This window comes from Protopterus annectens, chromosome 9.part0 (genome assembly GCF_019279795.1).
Source record: "Protopterus annectens isolate FY-2018-M chromosome 9.part0, PAN1.0, whole genome shotgun sequence".
Classification (NCBI taxonomy): domain Eukaryota; kingdom Metazoa; phylum Chordata; order Ceratodontiformes; family Protopteridae; genus Protopterus; species Protopterus annectens.
Window position 1 is genome coordinate 246,320,430 of NC_056743.1, and position 17,124 is coordinate 246,337,553.

Sequence of the window (17,124 nt, forward strand, 5' to 3'; positions counted from 1 at the left end):
CCGGTGAACTGGCGTCTGGCTTAGAAGCGTCGTTGACAGCTTTGGACCTATGCGGTCCGTCTTTGTCATGATCTTTGCATTTTTTCGGAGTGTTGGTAGTCGGGTGACTTACTGAAGCCATTTTTGGATAATTGAATAGAGTACCAAAATATTTAGATGCGAAAATGAACAGATGACGAATAGTATGAGGTTTAAATAAGGCACAAAAATGAGAGCGAGGTACGTCATGGTCTGGGCCTAAGCAAAGAATGCAGTACGAATGAAAATCTTTGAGATATTTGCTTTCTACAAGAAATACAATTGTTAACTTTTACTGACATCAGTTTAGAGCAAGAAAAAGGATCCCCAATGGGGTACTTAGCTTAGTTGAAGACTTCCGATATGAAACTTGAAAATGAAAATTTCAGGAGTCGGCTGACAGTCACTTGCGAACTGCTTCTGCTTCGGGCACTGGACAGCAAGAAAGATGGATGTAATGGCATCGGCTGCATGCTTTACACCCCTGACTACCTGACATCATGGAAGATGAGACAGCAACCGATGCAGGACCCAAGACTTTCATAATCAGGCCAACTGAGGGCTATCTGCAAGCAGAGAACCCAAATGTGATGACTGCAACAGTGAAACACTAAGAACATCGGGTGTGGAGTAAGGGTCAATTTTATTTTCTAAAGACCAACTAGAAAACCTTTTCCATTTGCTAAGATACAGTCTTCTTGTCGATGTCTTATGAGAAGATATCAAAATGTGTCATGTGGCAGATGAAAGATCTTGTAACCTGGCTATGTTTGGAATTGGAGCAGCCAAGCTGTCAACTTGAGGGTTCTTAACGATAGGTGAGGAACTCCTGAAGAATGGATCAGAAGATCTGGCACTGAGTCCAGGATCCAAGATTCCTCCTGAAGATGAGGTTGTAGGAAGGGGAACCAAATTTGACGAGGTCAGTAAGGGGATATCAGAATTAAGGTCCTTCCCAAAATGCTTGATTTCTGTATGACTCTGGATATAAATGGGAATGAGGGAAAAGCATATAGGAGTCCCGAGGCCAATTGTATATCAGGGCATCCCTCTGGGACTTCGCCAGAGGGGGAATTAGGGCAAAATAGTTGCTGCATTTTGTGTTTGTGGACATGGCAAAAGATTGCAGCAAGGCTGGCCACATTTGTGGAAAATGTTCTCTGCTACCTCTTGTTTGAGAGACCACTTGTGAGGCATCAGTACTTCTCTGCTGAGTTTGTCTGCAATCACATTGAATCTCCCTAGAATATGCATTGCTATTAGAAAGCATTGGGAGGACATTGCCCACTACCAAACTCTGAGGGTCTCTCGAGAAAGGGGATATGATTTGGTTCCTTCTTGTTTATGTAGCATACGACTGACATTGTCTGTTTGGATTGCAATTATTCCTACAGGTAGAGAGTATTGGAATGTCTGCAATGCTAGAAGCACCGCTCTCATCTCTAGAACATTGATGTGCAAGTGAACCTCGTGTTCTTGCCACATGCCTTGGGCTGTCTTCCTAGATAATGTCCCCCTCCATCTGGGAAGCATCTGTAGTCACCTTGGCTAGCAGAGCTGGGGGAACAAAGGGTTTGTCTATTGTCACCTGGTCTGAGTGAAGCCACCAAAGTAGATCTCATTTGCAAGCTTGCGTCAGAATAATCTTGAGACATCTGAAGCGTTTGCATTGACCATTGTGCAAAAATAAGCCACTGCAGGATCCTCATATGCATGCATGCCAGTGGAATTACTGTAATATTAACTGCCATTGTGCCCAGCACCTTTAGAACCTCTCTGGCTTGAACTTTTGCTCTGTGTTGAAGATTCAGGACTTGAATTCTTTCTTTTGGAAGATTCACCATCATTGTGAATGTGTTTAATTCTGTTCCTATAAAAACGGTATGCTGAGATGGCAATACGGCAGATTTTTCGTAATTGACAGTAATTCCTAACTGCGCAAAAAGTTTTAAGGTTGTGTCCCTTGCTTGGATGAGTAGTTCCTTGGTGGTGGCAGTTAGGAGCCAGTCGTTTAAGTATGGAAACACTCGGAATCCTAGTCACCTCAAGTGAGCCGTGACTACTGCCATAACACTCTGGGGGCTGTACCGAGTCCAAAGGGCAGAACCCGAAATTCCTGAAATTGATGAAGACTGGCTCCTAGCTGAAAGCACAGGTGACTTCGGGATGGCCTGTCCATTTTTATGTGGTAGTACGCATCCTGAAGGTCTATCAAGCACATCCAACTGTCTTTTCCTAGAAAAGGAAGTATTGACTGCAATGTGACCATCCAGAACTTTGTCTTTTTTTACTGACTTGTTCAGTCTGCTGAAATCCAATATAGGTCTCCAGTCTCATGTCTTCTTTGGAACTAAAAAGAATCTTGAGTAAGTTCCAGATCCTATTTGGTCTGCGGGGACTGACTGGGTGGCTCTTTTTTCTAGCAACTTTCGAATCTCTATGGTTGCTTGATCCCTCTAATTGGGTGGAACATCCGGGATTCTTTTGATTTGTGGAGGTGGCATTGAAATGGGTATTCCGTAACCTATGGATATGATTCTTTGTACCCATCTGTCTTTTGTGATTTTTAGCCAGGCAACTAGATACAAAGACAAGTGTCCCCAACTGCCTCCAGATTGGGAAAGACTGGCCTCCTCTCAGGAGTGCTGAAAAGGCTTACCGAAAAAGGTTTTGCAGACCCCCTCTGCCGCACGGTCAGCATTTTCCATTATTACCTCCTCCTCTGCCCCTGAAGGAGGGTTCACCACGTGTGTCAGAAAAAACTTTCTGGGATTTCCATAACTACATCTTTCCCCCATTTTGACCCTTGGGATAGGGTCTAGAAGGGGTGGAAAAACGTACTCCCACATCAGAGAGAGTTTATCCCTCCTGTTCACACCTGGTTAAAGTCTCTTACTTTAGGCCCGAACAAGGACGAGCCATCAAAGAGGGTATTTACGAAGGATGACTGGAAGGGTTCAGTGAAGTTACAAAAGCACATCCAGGAGTGTCTACTAAGGGAGATTCCTGAACACGATGACCTACTCGCTCCATCGGCTGCATAAGAGATTAGCCTCATGTACAAGTTCACTAGGGAGTTAAGGGTGGAGAGCTAGAATAACACTTTGATATCCCCTCAGCTACTGAACCCTAGAGAGACTCTCCAAGCTCTTATGAGATCTCTATGTAATCTAGTAAAATGGGTTAAATAGTTTAGAGACCTGAGGGTAAAGGCCGCTGATGAAAACATACGCTTTCCTTATCTGTCCATCGTGCGCAAATCTTTATTCAGAGGATGAACAGATGAGGATGTTTCTGATGACTCCTTTTTAGTGGCTGCCACCACCACCATAGCACCTAACGGAACACCTTCTGTTAAAAAAGCTTTGTCTTCCTCTGCTGGTGATACATTTATTAGGCCTCCTAGGGATGGCTCCATTGTGTCTGGAGACTCCCATGCCTTCCGACAAACTAATTCCATAACCTTGTCGAAAGGCAGAGATACCCAGGAGGAGTAGGGTCAAGAGCCAAAAGCTTTCAGGTACATGGACTTCCAGGCACCTCTCTGTTTTAGGATCTCTAAGATGTCTGCAAAGGAGACATCCTCAGAGGGCGACCGTGGGGACCCTTCTGATTCATCGAGGTCCATGTCACATTTAATTGACTCCTGTGGGTAGTCCAAATGCTTCCTCTTGCAAGTTTTCTTTTGAGGATCCTCTTCAGAAGGATATTCTGGAGAGGTCTCGGAAGATAAGGGGTCACCCGCTGGGGTTTCCTGAAGTTCTGTATCTCTACGCCCTTGCATAGTCAGTTTTGCCAGATAGAAGTAAAAGGTACAGTCAGTCCCAAGTCTTGAGGGTCGGTTCCTATAAAAGTTTGGCAAACGCCGGTGTCTTCAACAGTCTCTGCACCACATGATCCACATCCAAATCGGATAGGCTCCTAGAGGATCTGGATGATGGGGCTGGAGAAACTGACATTTGCAGTAGTGGTGACCATAATGTGGGGGATAACTGTTCCAATGCAGGGGACCGGCTCCATACTGTTAAAACCAACGGCTCCGAAACCACTGAAGCAGAGGTTGATGGGTCTTTCTGATCCAATCTCTTTAGATACTGTCAGAGACATTCTAGGTGTCTTTTTAGCTAGCTAAGACTCCTCCGAAGTAGATCTTTTAGAGGATTTAGTTATGTCAGGTGAAGGGGACTCTTACTGGGAGCTTTGACCTTTCTCTATGACGTCAGCAAAGCTAGACTTTACCAGTCCCTTTAAAATCAAATTATTTTTCCTCTCATGGAGGACTCAACACTAAAGGAATGATAAATAGCTCAAGGGTCCTGTAAATTACTTGCACCTAAACAACAGACACACTGTGTCAGTCAAGGACATCTTTTGTCCACACTTTGGGCATTTTTTCAAACCGGAAGGTTTCGACTCTTGCGTGTTTTGACATTGTAACAGCAAGTATATCAAAAGGAAAAGCCAGTTATAAACCTAAGTTAACAGACGTTATAAAGATAACTATAAAAACGTAACTATTAAAATTTACCAAGTACAGAAGGTAAAAATGCCCACACACAGAACCCTCAAACAAATGCTAACAAAGCTGAAAAAAAGTCCTCTAACTTAAACGGACTTCTATGACAGAACTAGACACACTAAACAGCAAGAAAAAAAAAGCCCTCTAAATTAAACGGGCTATTCAGTACAACAATTCACTATAACTACTAAACAATTATAAACTACTGTAATTTAACTGTCACACTTTACAGATGCTTAAAGCCAAAAAACACACTATCAAAGAGCTCTTAACTACAAGATCGGATAGGGTAGACCAACCAAAAGTCCAAGAGAAATAAAAAAGGAGGCAAACCGGCACAGCCACACACAGGTTTATTGTCTAGGCCTAGAGAGCTAGAGGGATTCTATTTTTTTAAATTTTAATTTCTTAAATTTTAACTAGAAAGAAAAAAAAAGTATGCGATAGAACTACTACCAAGCTATTCTCAATAGTTATAGAAAATAACAGCTTTAAATGAGAAAAAGGTAAGAAAAGAATGGTCACTTAGCCTGAGCTAGTCAAACAACGCTCAATCTGTTTCCATGGCAAACTAGATCTGAGGAACACATTAGGGCACCATGGGATAGGGGGATTAGCCTCAAGCTAGTTGAAGACCTTCAGATTGTAAAAAACCGCCGAGTCGGAGCCGAGGAACGGCTCCCAACCCATCCGTTAAGAATGAAGGCGTATGTTTAGTATACATACGTGTGTGTGTGTGTGTGTGTGTGTGTGTGTGTGTGTGTGTGTATATATATATTTATATATATATATATATATGTGTGTGTATATATATATATATATATATATATATATATATATATATATATGTGCATATGTGTGTGTGTATATATATATATATATATATATATATATATATATATATATATATATATATATATATATATACCGCTTCGGTTCTACTTTCATTGAACGAAATTACGTTACATCGAACATGACTTACCTGAGCTGAAGTCTCCAAATCTTCAATTAACTGAAGCCACAGACCGCCAAAATTCTTTTCCTGAGAAAGGAACCACTTGGCCACCATGGTGAACTTTGCTCTATTGTCAGGGTAGTGAAATCTTGGAGTTGGTATATTTTAGTAGGAAGGTGTGGAGGGCTAAGTCCCCCACTTTGGTGGGCTTCGTTTTTGCCCATTTAGGTTTATTTCCATGGTGGTCAACTGCTTCCGTTCACATGGAAAGGATTTTAGCAGTCCGTGGATTCAGTTAGTTGCAGTCAAATGCAGCATAAAGTATTAATAAGCTTTCTGTCACCTGAAATCATCACAAACCATTATGAAGGGTGTTACTACCCCTTAACCAGAATACAGGATGGCTCAATCTTGTCTACTTCAGTCAGCAATAACAATCACTGATAAAATGCAGTAGTCACTTTCTTTCATCAAGGAGGAACGAGCACCTCTGCACCTCCAGTGGCACAGCATCTTGTGCACTTATACTCTTCCTGGGTTACCAATACTTCTGCACTCTTAGTTTAAGTCCCTGAATCTCAAAGACTGTTCCTACTTATGCACACCAACAGCTAGTTATAATAGACATCACAGAAGTCTGAGACCATGTCTCCATACTTGCGTTCAGAAGTGGTCTACTTCAAAACCTTCGTAATCATGAGACCACAACACTACAATGTTCACTGGCCAACATTTATGACCATACCACTTTCATTGCCGAGCTTAAGAAAGTCCTTACAGAAAAAGCTAAGTCTGTTTTAAACCCTGAAATTGTACTACCAGTATTACTGCTTCTGGTACATTATCTGTATGCTTCTCCCTCCTCCTTTTTTATCTGAATGTCAGTCAAATGTCTGAATTAATACAAATAAAATTCTCATCTCACTTCTTTAACTGTAGCTATTGTTTTTTTTTTTTTTTTTTTTTTTGTAAATCTCTTGAGTTGTGCTCGAAAAAGGTCCATGTTACATTCATCTGATTAGAAATGTACTTTTTTATTAAATTTTTGGGTACTCTGAATCTGTTTCTTCATGAAATCTCACACAGCACCTCAACACTCTAACGTCTTTCTATCACAGCCCTATGGCTACTAACATGGTCTTATATCTGCAACCACCATCACCAACACTGGAGCCTATGTTAATTGACTAGCATACAAATCACACTAGGTTGCAGGGCTTCCAGCTGATTCTGATGACAGTATTTGCAATCATTTGAATAGTGACATTCTAAGTGAGAATGATACTAGAAGGATGGCACAGCCCTCAGACTTGTTATAAGAAATAGTCATCTTACTCCAATGTACGGTCATCCTGCAGTTAAGTATATACATACACAGGGTATCTCCCTCATGTGAGCATCAATCTTTTACTTCCTTTGAATTTGCACTTCACTTTTTTCCCCATCGCAAGACTTACAATTATCAGTCCCAAACTTCTGGCAGGGAGCAAAATTGCAGGAGTGTAATGAAGAACGATTACAAGGAATGCATCCTGGTACTGCACAGAATGCACATGCTACCATACATATCCTGAGATGCAGAGGCTAACAGTGTCATCAATTAAGGCGGTCCTAAAACTTATCAACTATAACTCCTTAGCCAACAGTGGAACGTCAGAGAAGAAGGTGGCTCTCACAACGTGTCCTGGAATGTTAAGAGGACATAATGGTCATTCCTTTACAACTCTCCTTCTGCCAAATATCTGACCTTTTAGACTAACAAAACCTAGTCAGCAGCACTGTAGTAAAGAAAATAACCCTCTGCCAACATCAGATTAATAGTTAAATAACAGACCTCATGATACAATACCAAACTATATATATATATACCAAACTATATATATATATGTATATATATATATATATATATATATATATATATATATGTAGATATATGTATATATATATATATATATATATGTATATATATATATATATATATATATATATAGATATATATATATATGTAGATATATATATATATATATATATATATATATATATATAATACAGATGGGTGAAGATAGTGAAATGCTAAACAGGGCCAGAGTATGTTTGATGGTTGCTACTGAGAGCAGCACACCTGGAAAGTTACTAAACACCACACATTAAATTAATACCTACTATGGTATACAAGTTATAAAAATGCAAATGTGTCATATCTGCAGTTTTCACCAACACTGAAGAGCTTGAGGTATCACTACAGTGCAAACATTCCAGCAGGTTTCTACTGTCACTTCAGAATATGAAGCAAGCTAACACAAGTACAGCATAAAATGTATCATATCAAAATGAGTGGCACCAGACTGGATTTTTAAAAGCAAAATGTAAAGTTCAAGTGCAAATTATTGTGACCTTATAAACACATTAACACACACATGTCCTTCCATATCACTGTCGCAGTATTCCTTACATAAGGGGATCTCCTACCTAAGACAGCCCAACATTTGGCCAGTATACCAAAGCCTTTTGTATTTACAGGTGCCGTACATCACACATATGTTCCCCACACACGGTAAAGGGCATAAAGGTGACATACCGGATGGTGTCCCCGGCTGTGTGCTACACGAGCTAAATGAGGAATTAAACCCGCACATAAGGCAGCTGTTTAATCTCAGCCTTACCACAGGATACGTGCCCAAGGAGTGGCGTACGGCAACTGTTGTCCCACTCCACAAAGGCGGCGCCTCTACGGACCCTGGTAATTACCGCCCCATAAGCTTAACAAGTCTAGTCTGCAAAGCTATGGAGAGGATCATAATGGAGCTCATAAACAAAGATATAGGGGACTTGCAGACATTGGACCCGACCCAGTTTGGCTTTGTGAAGGGAAGATCATGCCTTTTGAACTTGGTCGACTTCTTCGAAACAGTCACCAAGGCCATTGATGAGGGAAAGGCAGTCCATACAGCCTACCTTGACCTTGCAAAGGCTTTCGACACAATACCCCACTCGGGTATTGTAGAAAAACTTACCAGCTTAAATGTAAACCCATATGTCACAAGATGGGTTGCAAACTGGCTTAAGGACAGAACCCACAGGGTTAGAGTTGCTGGCGCTGTGTCAGACTCCAAGCCGGTCACAAGTGGTGTCCCACAGGGCTCGGTCCTTGGCCCCTATTGTTTAGCATCTACTTCTCAGAAGTACAGGCCAACATGCGAGGACTTTGGGTGACCAAGTTTGCAGGCGACTGCAAACTGGGCGCCATAGTGGAAAGTGCATCGGACACGGATATCCTTCAGAAGGGACTCACGGAAACAGATAGCTGGTGCCAGAGCCATGGCCTGAAGTTAAACGCCAAAAATGTATAGTCATACCCTTCGGGAAAAACAAGGTAACCCCAAGCTACCATATAGGTGGCAATCCACTAAGCACAGAAGGGGTTATCAGGGACCTGGGGACCCAGGTTGACAGTGGCCTTTCTTTTGACACTCACATTGCTAAAGTGGTTAGAAAAACCTTCTACATTGCCCACCTGATCATGAAGGGATTCACATCCAGATCTAGTGAGGTCATTGTTCCCCTGTACTCTTCACTTATCAGACCAATGATCGAGTACAATGCCCCATTCGGGATGCATCTCACCCGACATCTGCAGCAATTGGAGAGACCCCAAAAGTTCCTCACCAAAAGGATAAAGGGACTCCAAAATCTGTCATATGCTGCCAGATTGAAGAAACTCCAGCTCTATTCAGTCGCATACCGCCTGCTCAGAGGTGACATGTGCCTGACATACAAGGCCATGTCCAACCCGGAATTAATGGACATGCTCCACCTCGAAAAATCCAAATCCACCAAAACCACTAGAGCAAGAGACTTAAACCTTAGCACGGATATAAATAGGGCGTGCTGTTGGGATAGATTTATCACTCAGAGACTCCCTATGCTGTGGAATAAAATCCCGGTCCATGTGAGGCAGAGCACCTCGCTGACTCTGTTCAAGAGAAATCTAGACCTGTGGATGGGAGATCGTAGGTTTACCCCGGGAATCATCTCTGTGTCACTGCTGGACAGAGGCACAACAAACTAATGGGCACAGTATTTTTTCATATAAGGGGTGGCGTAAGCCACAAAAATTTGGGCTAGGTTTATAAATGCCTTAGGGCAGATAGCCTAGTATAAACCTATGAACCTATACAGATGCACACACTTCAGAAATTCTTTGCCATCAGTCTGAATGCCTTTCTTCTGTGGAAGTTACCAAACCATTTTACAGAGAAGTGTCCTGTTGGGGTTCTTTCTTATCCTTCTTTTATTTTTCATATTATTGGTTTCAGGTCATCCAGAAATTGAAAATGTCAGCATGGGAGGCAGCTTCCCTATAAAGATTGTCACAACCAGTAATGATCTTAATGGGGAATGCCATGATCAGTGTCTCTTCAGTCTAGGTGCTTCCCATGACCATAAACAGTGTTCTATCTGACAAGCATTTGTCAACAAGACCCTACATAGTCATCTCTCCTTGTCTATTTACCTTGAAAACCAACATCTTAAGCTGTTAGCTCAGGGTGTTATGGCAGAGTCTTCCCATCTCAAGGGTCAGCAGTCAGCCAAGAAAAAGACCAAATGATTCAGATCTGATACAGCTGCTGCTTAGCCTCCTCCAGACATCTCTCTTAAAGCAAGTGAAAGTTTAGAGGATTGTCTGGTTGTTGTTTCAGATTCTTCTGCCATGACCCTGTCGGAGGATGGCATGGATCAGACTTCTCACCTGTCAGAGCCTTTCCAAACATCTGCTTCAGACGTTGAGGGAGGAAGTTCAGCTGATTATATTCGAGGGACTGAAAGTGATTCTGCAGATCTTAATGAGGGAGGAGATCCCTACTACACTAAGGATCAACAAGTCTGACCCTCCCAGGGTTTTATGTGCAGACATCCCACAAAAGAACAAAAAAAAAACAAAGCACATTTCCCCTGCAGTGAAGGATCCTCAACAGGAATGGCAGGATTTTACTGGGGGGGGGGGGTAATGTCTTTGCCTGCCCCTCCCTGGTCTTCCATTCCTCTTAAAAGACCTCAGGAGCAGAATTCTTCTGGTGAGGATCAGGATTCTGAGGAAGAGTCATTAGTCTACTCCTCTCAGATTCTCCTCCCCTTTGGACTATGGTTCAGAGGAAGAGGATTCTATTAGTCCACATTCCCCTTTAGAGGAACTCTCCTTTGGGGACATTATTTTCAGTATGATGGAATTCTTTAACCAGGATTTTTTTCAGGTTTCTGATATCCAGAACATTATTATGACCTCCGCCAGATGGAGTCTCCCAAGCCTTCTGCTGTTCCTCCAGTTGTGGCTGCCCTCCTGGATACCTTTTCAGCAACTTCTGTCACCCCTGATCCTCGGCGCTCTAAGAAACCTAACCGATTGTAAAAGGTGCCTGATGACTGTAAATTTCTGTATAAATGCCCTTCTGCTGATCCGACATACCCTTCCAGCATTTGCCTTCTACCAAGCCACTTCCTTCAGACAAGGATAGTAGGGTCGTGGACAGACTAGGCAATAAGGTTTACACTGCAGCCATCTTTATCCTTTACAGCCATTAACTATCAGACTTGTATGACTAGGTACATTTTGGCCCTCCTTTCTCAGGTTCCTCAAATAATCTTTTGACCTCCCTGAATGAAAAGACTTCTGCCCTTTCTTTGCTGACTTTCCCCTCTCAAGCTGCCCGCCTATCTATTAAGTGCAGTTATGATGCCACTAATCTCCAGGGCTGCTACATTTGGTCCTGTCATGAGGCTTTGCTTCGTGACATTAAGGCCAAATTGTTGGATGCTACTTTGGATAATAAAAATATTTTTAGTACTGCTGTTGCTGAACTTTAAGTCACTCCAGGATAAGGGAAAGGCTTTGAAGGAGTTGAAACTTATTTTTTGCCTATTCCAAAGTTTCAAAGGAATTACCCTTCCAAACCTGCATTTGTTTGTAGGTAGTGTCATCCTCCTTACAAGGGGAAAAAAAGTGTTCTAGACATATGCCTCCTGCTACGTCTACTCATACACCTACTTCCCCAGAAACCTGCCTTTAAGGACAAGCCAGGTTCTATTTAACAATTTGCGTCTCCTTCCCCTCAGCCAGGTCCCTTTATCCTTTAGTCTTTTCCTGTCCCTTACAAATTGGGTGAGGATCACAACAGCCTCTTGGGTTCTGTCATATGTTAGGGGTATTTCATGGTTTCAAAATCCTTTCTTCCCTTTTTTTGGGCATCCCTCAACCTCCCTGGGAACAGCTTCCTTTATTCCCCAGAGGTACTTAAGTTCTCTTTTGGTCCACGTCACCATTCAAGCTGTACCCCTAGACCAAGTGGGGAAGGGTTTATACTCCAGAATACTTCTGGTTCACAGGAAGGAGGGTACTTTGCAGGCCAATTCTGGATCTTTCTCAGCTCAACACCTTTTTCAACATTCCTTCCTTTTGGATATTGTCTCTTCAAAACTGATTTCCTCCTCTTCTTCACCAGGCCTTTCCGGTCTCTCTCCATCTCAAGGATGCCTACCTTCATATCTCCATCTATCCCCTTTTCAGAAAGTTTTTATGTTTCTCCATTTCTTCTTTGCATTTTTAGTTCTCTGCTTTGCCCTTTGGCCGCTCTACTGCTTCAATGGTCTTCACCAAATGCCTTACTCCTGGCCACTGTTTTTTGTAGGATGAGAGGGTTCAGATCTCTCCTTAACTGAATGATCTGCTCATTCAAGTTTCCTTCTCTGAGGCTCTGTTTCAATACCCCCAGTACACTACTTCCTTATTACACAGCCTGGGGTTCATAATAAATTTTCAAAAATCAATTTTGACATCATCTCAGGATTATATTTTCCTTGGTTGCAGGATCCATACCATTCTCATGCTGGCTTCCCTGCCCACACCAAGGGTCTGTCTCTTATTCCTTTGGAATTAATCATGGCCAGGGACTTTCTCAGGGCCCTTAGGTTTACAGTTTCCACCATTCCCATGCCTCCTTTGGCAAAGATCCATATGACAAAGCTACAGTGGTACCTCAAAAGTCAGTGCGGCATCAACATTGCTACCATCTGGTCTTCCTAGTCTCCTTCCTTGTCTTAAGCTAGAGCTTCAGTGGTGGATTCATCAACTCACTCTCATCCTGGAACTACCTTTCCAAGTTTCATACCCATCTCAAAAGTTCTTTTGACTCCTCAGACAGGGGATGTGGGGGGCCTTCTTTGGTTCTTTCAAGGTTCAAGGTCTCTGGCCTCTGTACCAGAGGTTAGATCACATCAATGCAAAAGGAGATCAGGACCCTGCTTCTAGCCCTTCAGGATTTTCACCCCTTTTTTCATCCTGGGCCCATCAACATTTTCATGGACACCACCACTGTGATGTGGTATGTCAACATGCAAGAGGATACAAGGTCTTTTTGTTGCAGGCTAGCTCTTAAGGTCTGGGATCTAGCTCTCCAATATTATGGGACTCTTCAGACAGTTTACATTCCCTCAGAATACAGTCTAGTAGCAGACTCTTTGAGCAGGTCCAGCACACTGGCTCACAAATGGATACTTCACAGAGACATGTTTCTGGGCATTGTCCATCAGTGTGGTATTCTCAGGTAGACCTTTTTGCCTCCCCTCTAAACAGACAATTTCCTCTTTTCTGGTCCCCAGTCCCAAGTCCTTTGGCTTGGAAGTGGACACCCTGTCTTTACCTGGAAGGGGATGTTTCTGTACACCTTCCTTCCCCTTCCTCTGCTTCTGAGGGTCTTGCATAAGATCAGTCAAGACTCCACAAAAATCTTGCTAGTGACTCCCTTTTGGCTCACAGCACTGGTCCTTTTTTTTCACCTGGCCAGAGGCAATCACCACAAGTAATCTCCCCGGGTGGACCTTCGCACACAAGACAAATGGTCTCTTACCCATCCTCACTTGTCCACTCTGATGCTGTGGGTGGCAGAGTTTTGATCCCTTTCAGGCAATTATTTTCTGAGGATGTGCTTCAGGTCCCTCAGGAAGCCTGGAAATCATATCTGTACAAACGGAAGAGACTGTGTCTGATGACTCTCTTGAAACCAGGATACCTTATCTGTGCTGGTTCCTATAGTTCTCTCATTTGTGTGATGTTCTCCATGCTGGGTTAGCATACTCCTCAGTTAAAGCTCACTTGTCATCAGTTTCTGCTTGTCTGCCCTTAGCTCCTCCTCTGGCCCCCAGATTTGAGGTCAAACAATTTCGTGTAGGCATCCTTCATGTCAGGCCTCCCAGGAAGCCTACTCCACCTTTTTGGGATCCCAATTTCCTCCTTGAAAATTTGATTCAGGCTCCTTCTCAGCTTGATGCTTCAGCTTCCTTACAGCATTGTACTTGGAAGATTGTTCTTTTAGCCCTTACTTCAGCTAAGAAAGTATCATAGTTTCAGGCTCTTACGGCTTGTTCATCCCTGTTTAGTTTTTCACAGAGACAAGGTGTCTCTTCATACTAATCCTTCTTTTATGCCCAAGGTGATCAGTGAGTTTTCTCTTCATCAGTCTAGTCATTTGCCTCCCTTTTTTTCCCTATTTCGCAGTTTGTCAGTGAGACGTTTCTTCACACCTTTGACTTCCATAAACATCTCTTATATTATTTAAATAAAGCTATGGATATTCTCAAAGCTTAGCAACTTTTTGCTTCTGCCTTCCTTTTTTCCTTCTTAGCGGTCTGCCAGTGAGAAGGTTCTTCACACCTTGGATCTGCATAAAATAGATCAGATATTATTTAGAAAAAACAGGATATTCGCAAATCTGAACAACTTTTTTGTTTCCTTTCATCCCAGGTTTTTGAGTTTGGGTGTTTCTAAGCAAACCTTCTCATCCTGGATTTCCAAGGCCATTTATTTTCTTTATTCTTTCATGGCAAATGTCTTTCTTCATCAGTAAAGACTCATTCTATCAAAGTTGCTGCTTTTTTTTCAAGGGACTGGATACTAATTCCATCCTTGAGGCTGCTACTTTATCTTCTGTCCATATCTTCACCAAGCACTACAAGTTGGATATTATTTTGAAGGTTACAGCTGGCTTTGCCAAAGCTATCCTGCATGGGTTTCTAGAGGGCTCTTCAGTGTCTTCCTCTTCCCAGGCTTCCTCTTGAGCTTTTGTACTCTCTCTTGTGTAAGGAATACTGCAACAGTGATATGGAAGGATTAGTACAGTTGTATTAAATCTCATAACAGTAGGCTCCCTTCTCTTCACTGCTGCAGTATTTGCTCCCTCCCTCCTACCCAGCTCTACTCTGCGCTGTTGTTCTTGCCCATCTGACCAAGAGTTCTTTTCTCTTTCCTTCTTCCTGATGCACATATTCCTCCTGGACCCTAGGAACATTCTTTTCCTCCTGGGACTTTTCAGTTCTCAAGTTTGTGTGTTCGTACATCATCTTTACGTCTTATGCCTTGTGTGTGGGGGCATACTTGCAACATAATGCACCTGTAAATACTACAGGCTTTGGTATACTGGCTGATGTTGAGCTATCCTTCACAGGAGATCCCTTATGTAAGGAGCACTGCAACAGTGAAGAGAAGGAAATCTACTGTTATGGTAAGATTTTACACATTTATTCCCTCTAATCCTACAGGCTAAATGTCACTTTCACCCTGTTTCCATGGCATGTTATTTAATTTGAACTTTGTGTTCATGCTAATACCTGAATCTCAACAGGAAAGTGAAAACAAATGAATAAAAGAGTTCACTTTTTCACTAACAGTTGTGGGTGTCAGGACACGAGAGAATGAGCTGCCTAGGAAATTAGTTATTTTGTTCTGCATATAACCTGATTTTCTGATACTAATTTCATGTATGCCACCAAAATAGTGAAATTAACAGTAGTCTTGAAAACCCAGGCTGCTGTGGAAAAAGACTGCTACAAAAAATGACACATATGTAAACAAATATTTTGAGCACAAGATAGAGCAAGTGTGATGAGAAGCAAAGTATACACACTGCAACTTGCAATCAGGATGCATTCTCAGAAGAGGTAATTCACTATCAACCTGTCCAATGAGGTTACCCTTTGGATTTTTCATGCAATATGTACTGTAGTTATGAAGAATCTTGCCCACCCTACTACATACCAGCCTGAATTAATCAGTCAAATCAAATCTATAAATAAATACGCAGACAAATAAAAACAAGCAACATCAAATGAAGGGCTCACCTTGTTGGCATCAAGGTCCACCAACCACACATCGTCTGGCATTCTGAAATCAGATTTGTATAGGAAGAAACTTGCTGGAACTCCAATAATATAAGGGGTAGGTGCCAGTAGGAGCTGAGAAGAACAAAAGAAACTGGTAAACAAATGGCAAACACCATGTACAACAAAGGAGACTGCTGGCTATTTCCACAAGATATACACTAGATGTTGTCATTAATGTATTAATAACCAAGTCCTCTGGTTTTCAAACTTGGGGACCCTAAAAGTAAACTTGTCGAAATTCTCAAGATTGACAGGGAACCATAACAAAAAGAAGCCTTTCCATTAGCTTACCATTCCATACTTCAATGACTGACACCAGCAATGTCACTCTTACCTTAAGTAGGAAAGGTGGGCTGCCCTAGGCACCAACTCATATAGGACATCAAACAGTCTAGTAGTTAATTAACTGTCAAACTGTTCTTTTAAGGATAGTAGTGCTTTGTTAGGTTACCCTATAATTTGTTGCTTCATCAAAAAAAAAAAAAAAAAAAATACGGTCTGCAAGCTGAACCATGTGCAACTGCAGCTCATAGGTGGCAGACTCCACAGCTACAGCTCTGCCACTCTTACTACGAGAGATAAAAATGCATCTCAAAAGATTAAAACGTTACAGCAGTGTTTAAAAATATTTATGCATTTGGGTCCCTGCTAGCCAGTAGAAAGTCGCACTTAATTGCTACCAGTCAATCACCTGCACAATGTTCATGAACTTTTTAAACTTGGGCAATAAACAGAAATCTCAAGCATTTCACATTTGCAATGCACCTTGCAGGATGGACAGAAGAGCAGCCAAGGTCCTGTCCTGCTCCCTAACAGAGACCAAACGTACAGGAAATTTATTCCCTCTAATCCTACAAATGTAAGCCTTGGTAGTACAAGGCAGACAATGTCAGCCGCTAACAGTACAAGATGGAATGCCATAAATGACTCTTTCTGAAAAAGCTAGGTTCCTAATGGACCCGCATTTCACACAAGTCCTAATACTACAATTAGCCTTAACGTACAGATGGTAATCTGAGAAGGGCAAGTCTGTAGCAAAACAGAAGTCTAGTATGAGACCACATCAGCTGGTGAAGGCTCTAAAAGCCATGCAACTCTAACTGCCATGAAGAACATAAAAAAAGCAATTGATATAATATGCCTTATTTTATACTTTTTGGGAAAAGGAAAACCTTTGTCATATAATCCTCATCATATTAGATTAAAAGAAAACACTCAAGAGGGTCTCACCGTGCAAATCTTTTGATGTACAGCCTCTGTATTCAAGTTTCTCAATTACAGTAGAACCTCCATAGTTGACCACCTCCTCAAGTTGACCTAATTTTCATAGTCCAGACATGCACCACAAGTACTCAGTGGAAGACTGACCCCTCTATATTGACCACCTCTGCAAGTTGCATCTTGACCACTTGGACTGTGACAT

General features: G+C 42.1%; 1 protein-coding gene across 1 annotated transcript in view; it reads right to left on the bottom strand.

Annotated features, from left to right (window-relative positions):
• The window catches only part of MADD (MAP kinase activating death domain), a 2,427,721-nt gene that overhangs the window by 1,690,840 nt on the left and 719,757 nt on the right, over positions 1 to 17,124 (bottom strand). The window contains exon 7 of the mRNA XM_044082094.1: positions 15,660 to 15,773. Within this exon, the coding sequence (XP_043938029.1) occupies positions 15,660 to 15,773 (114 nt within the window). The remainder of the gene's footprint in view (positions 1 to 15,659; positions 15,774 to 17,124) is intronic.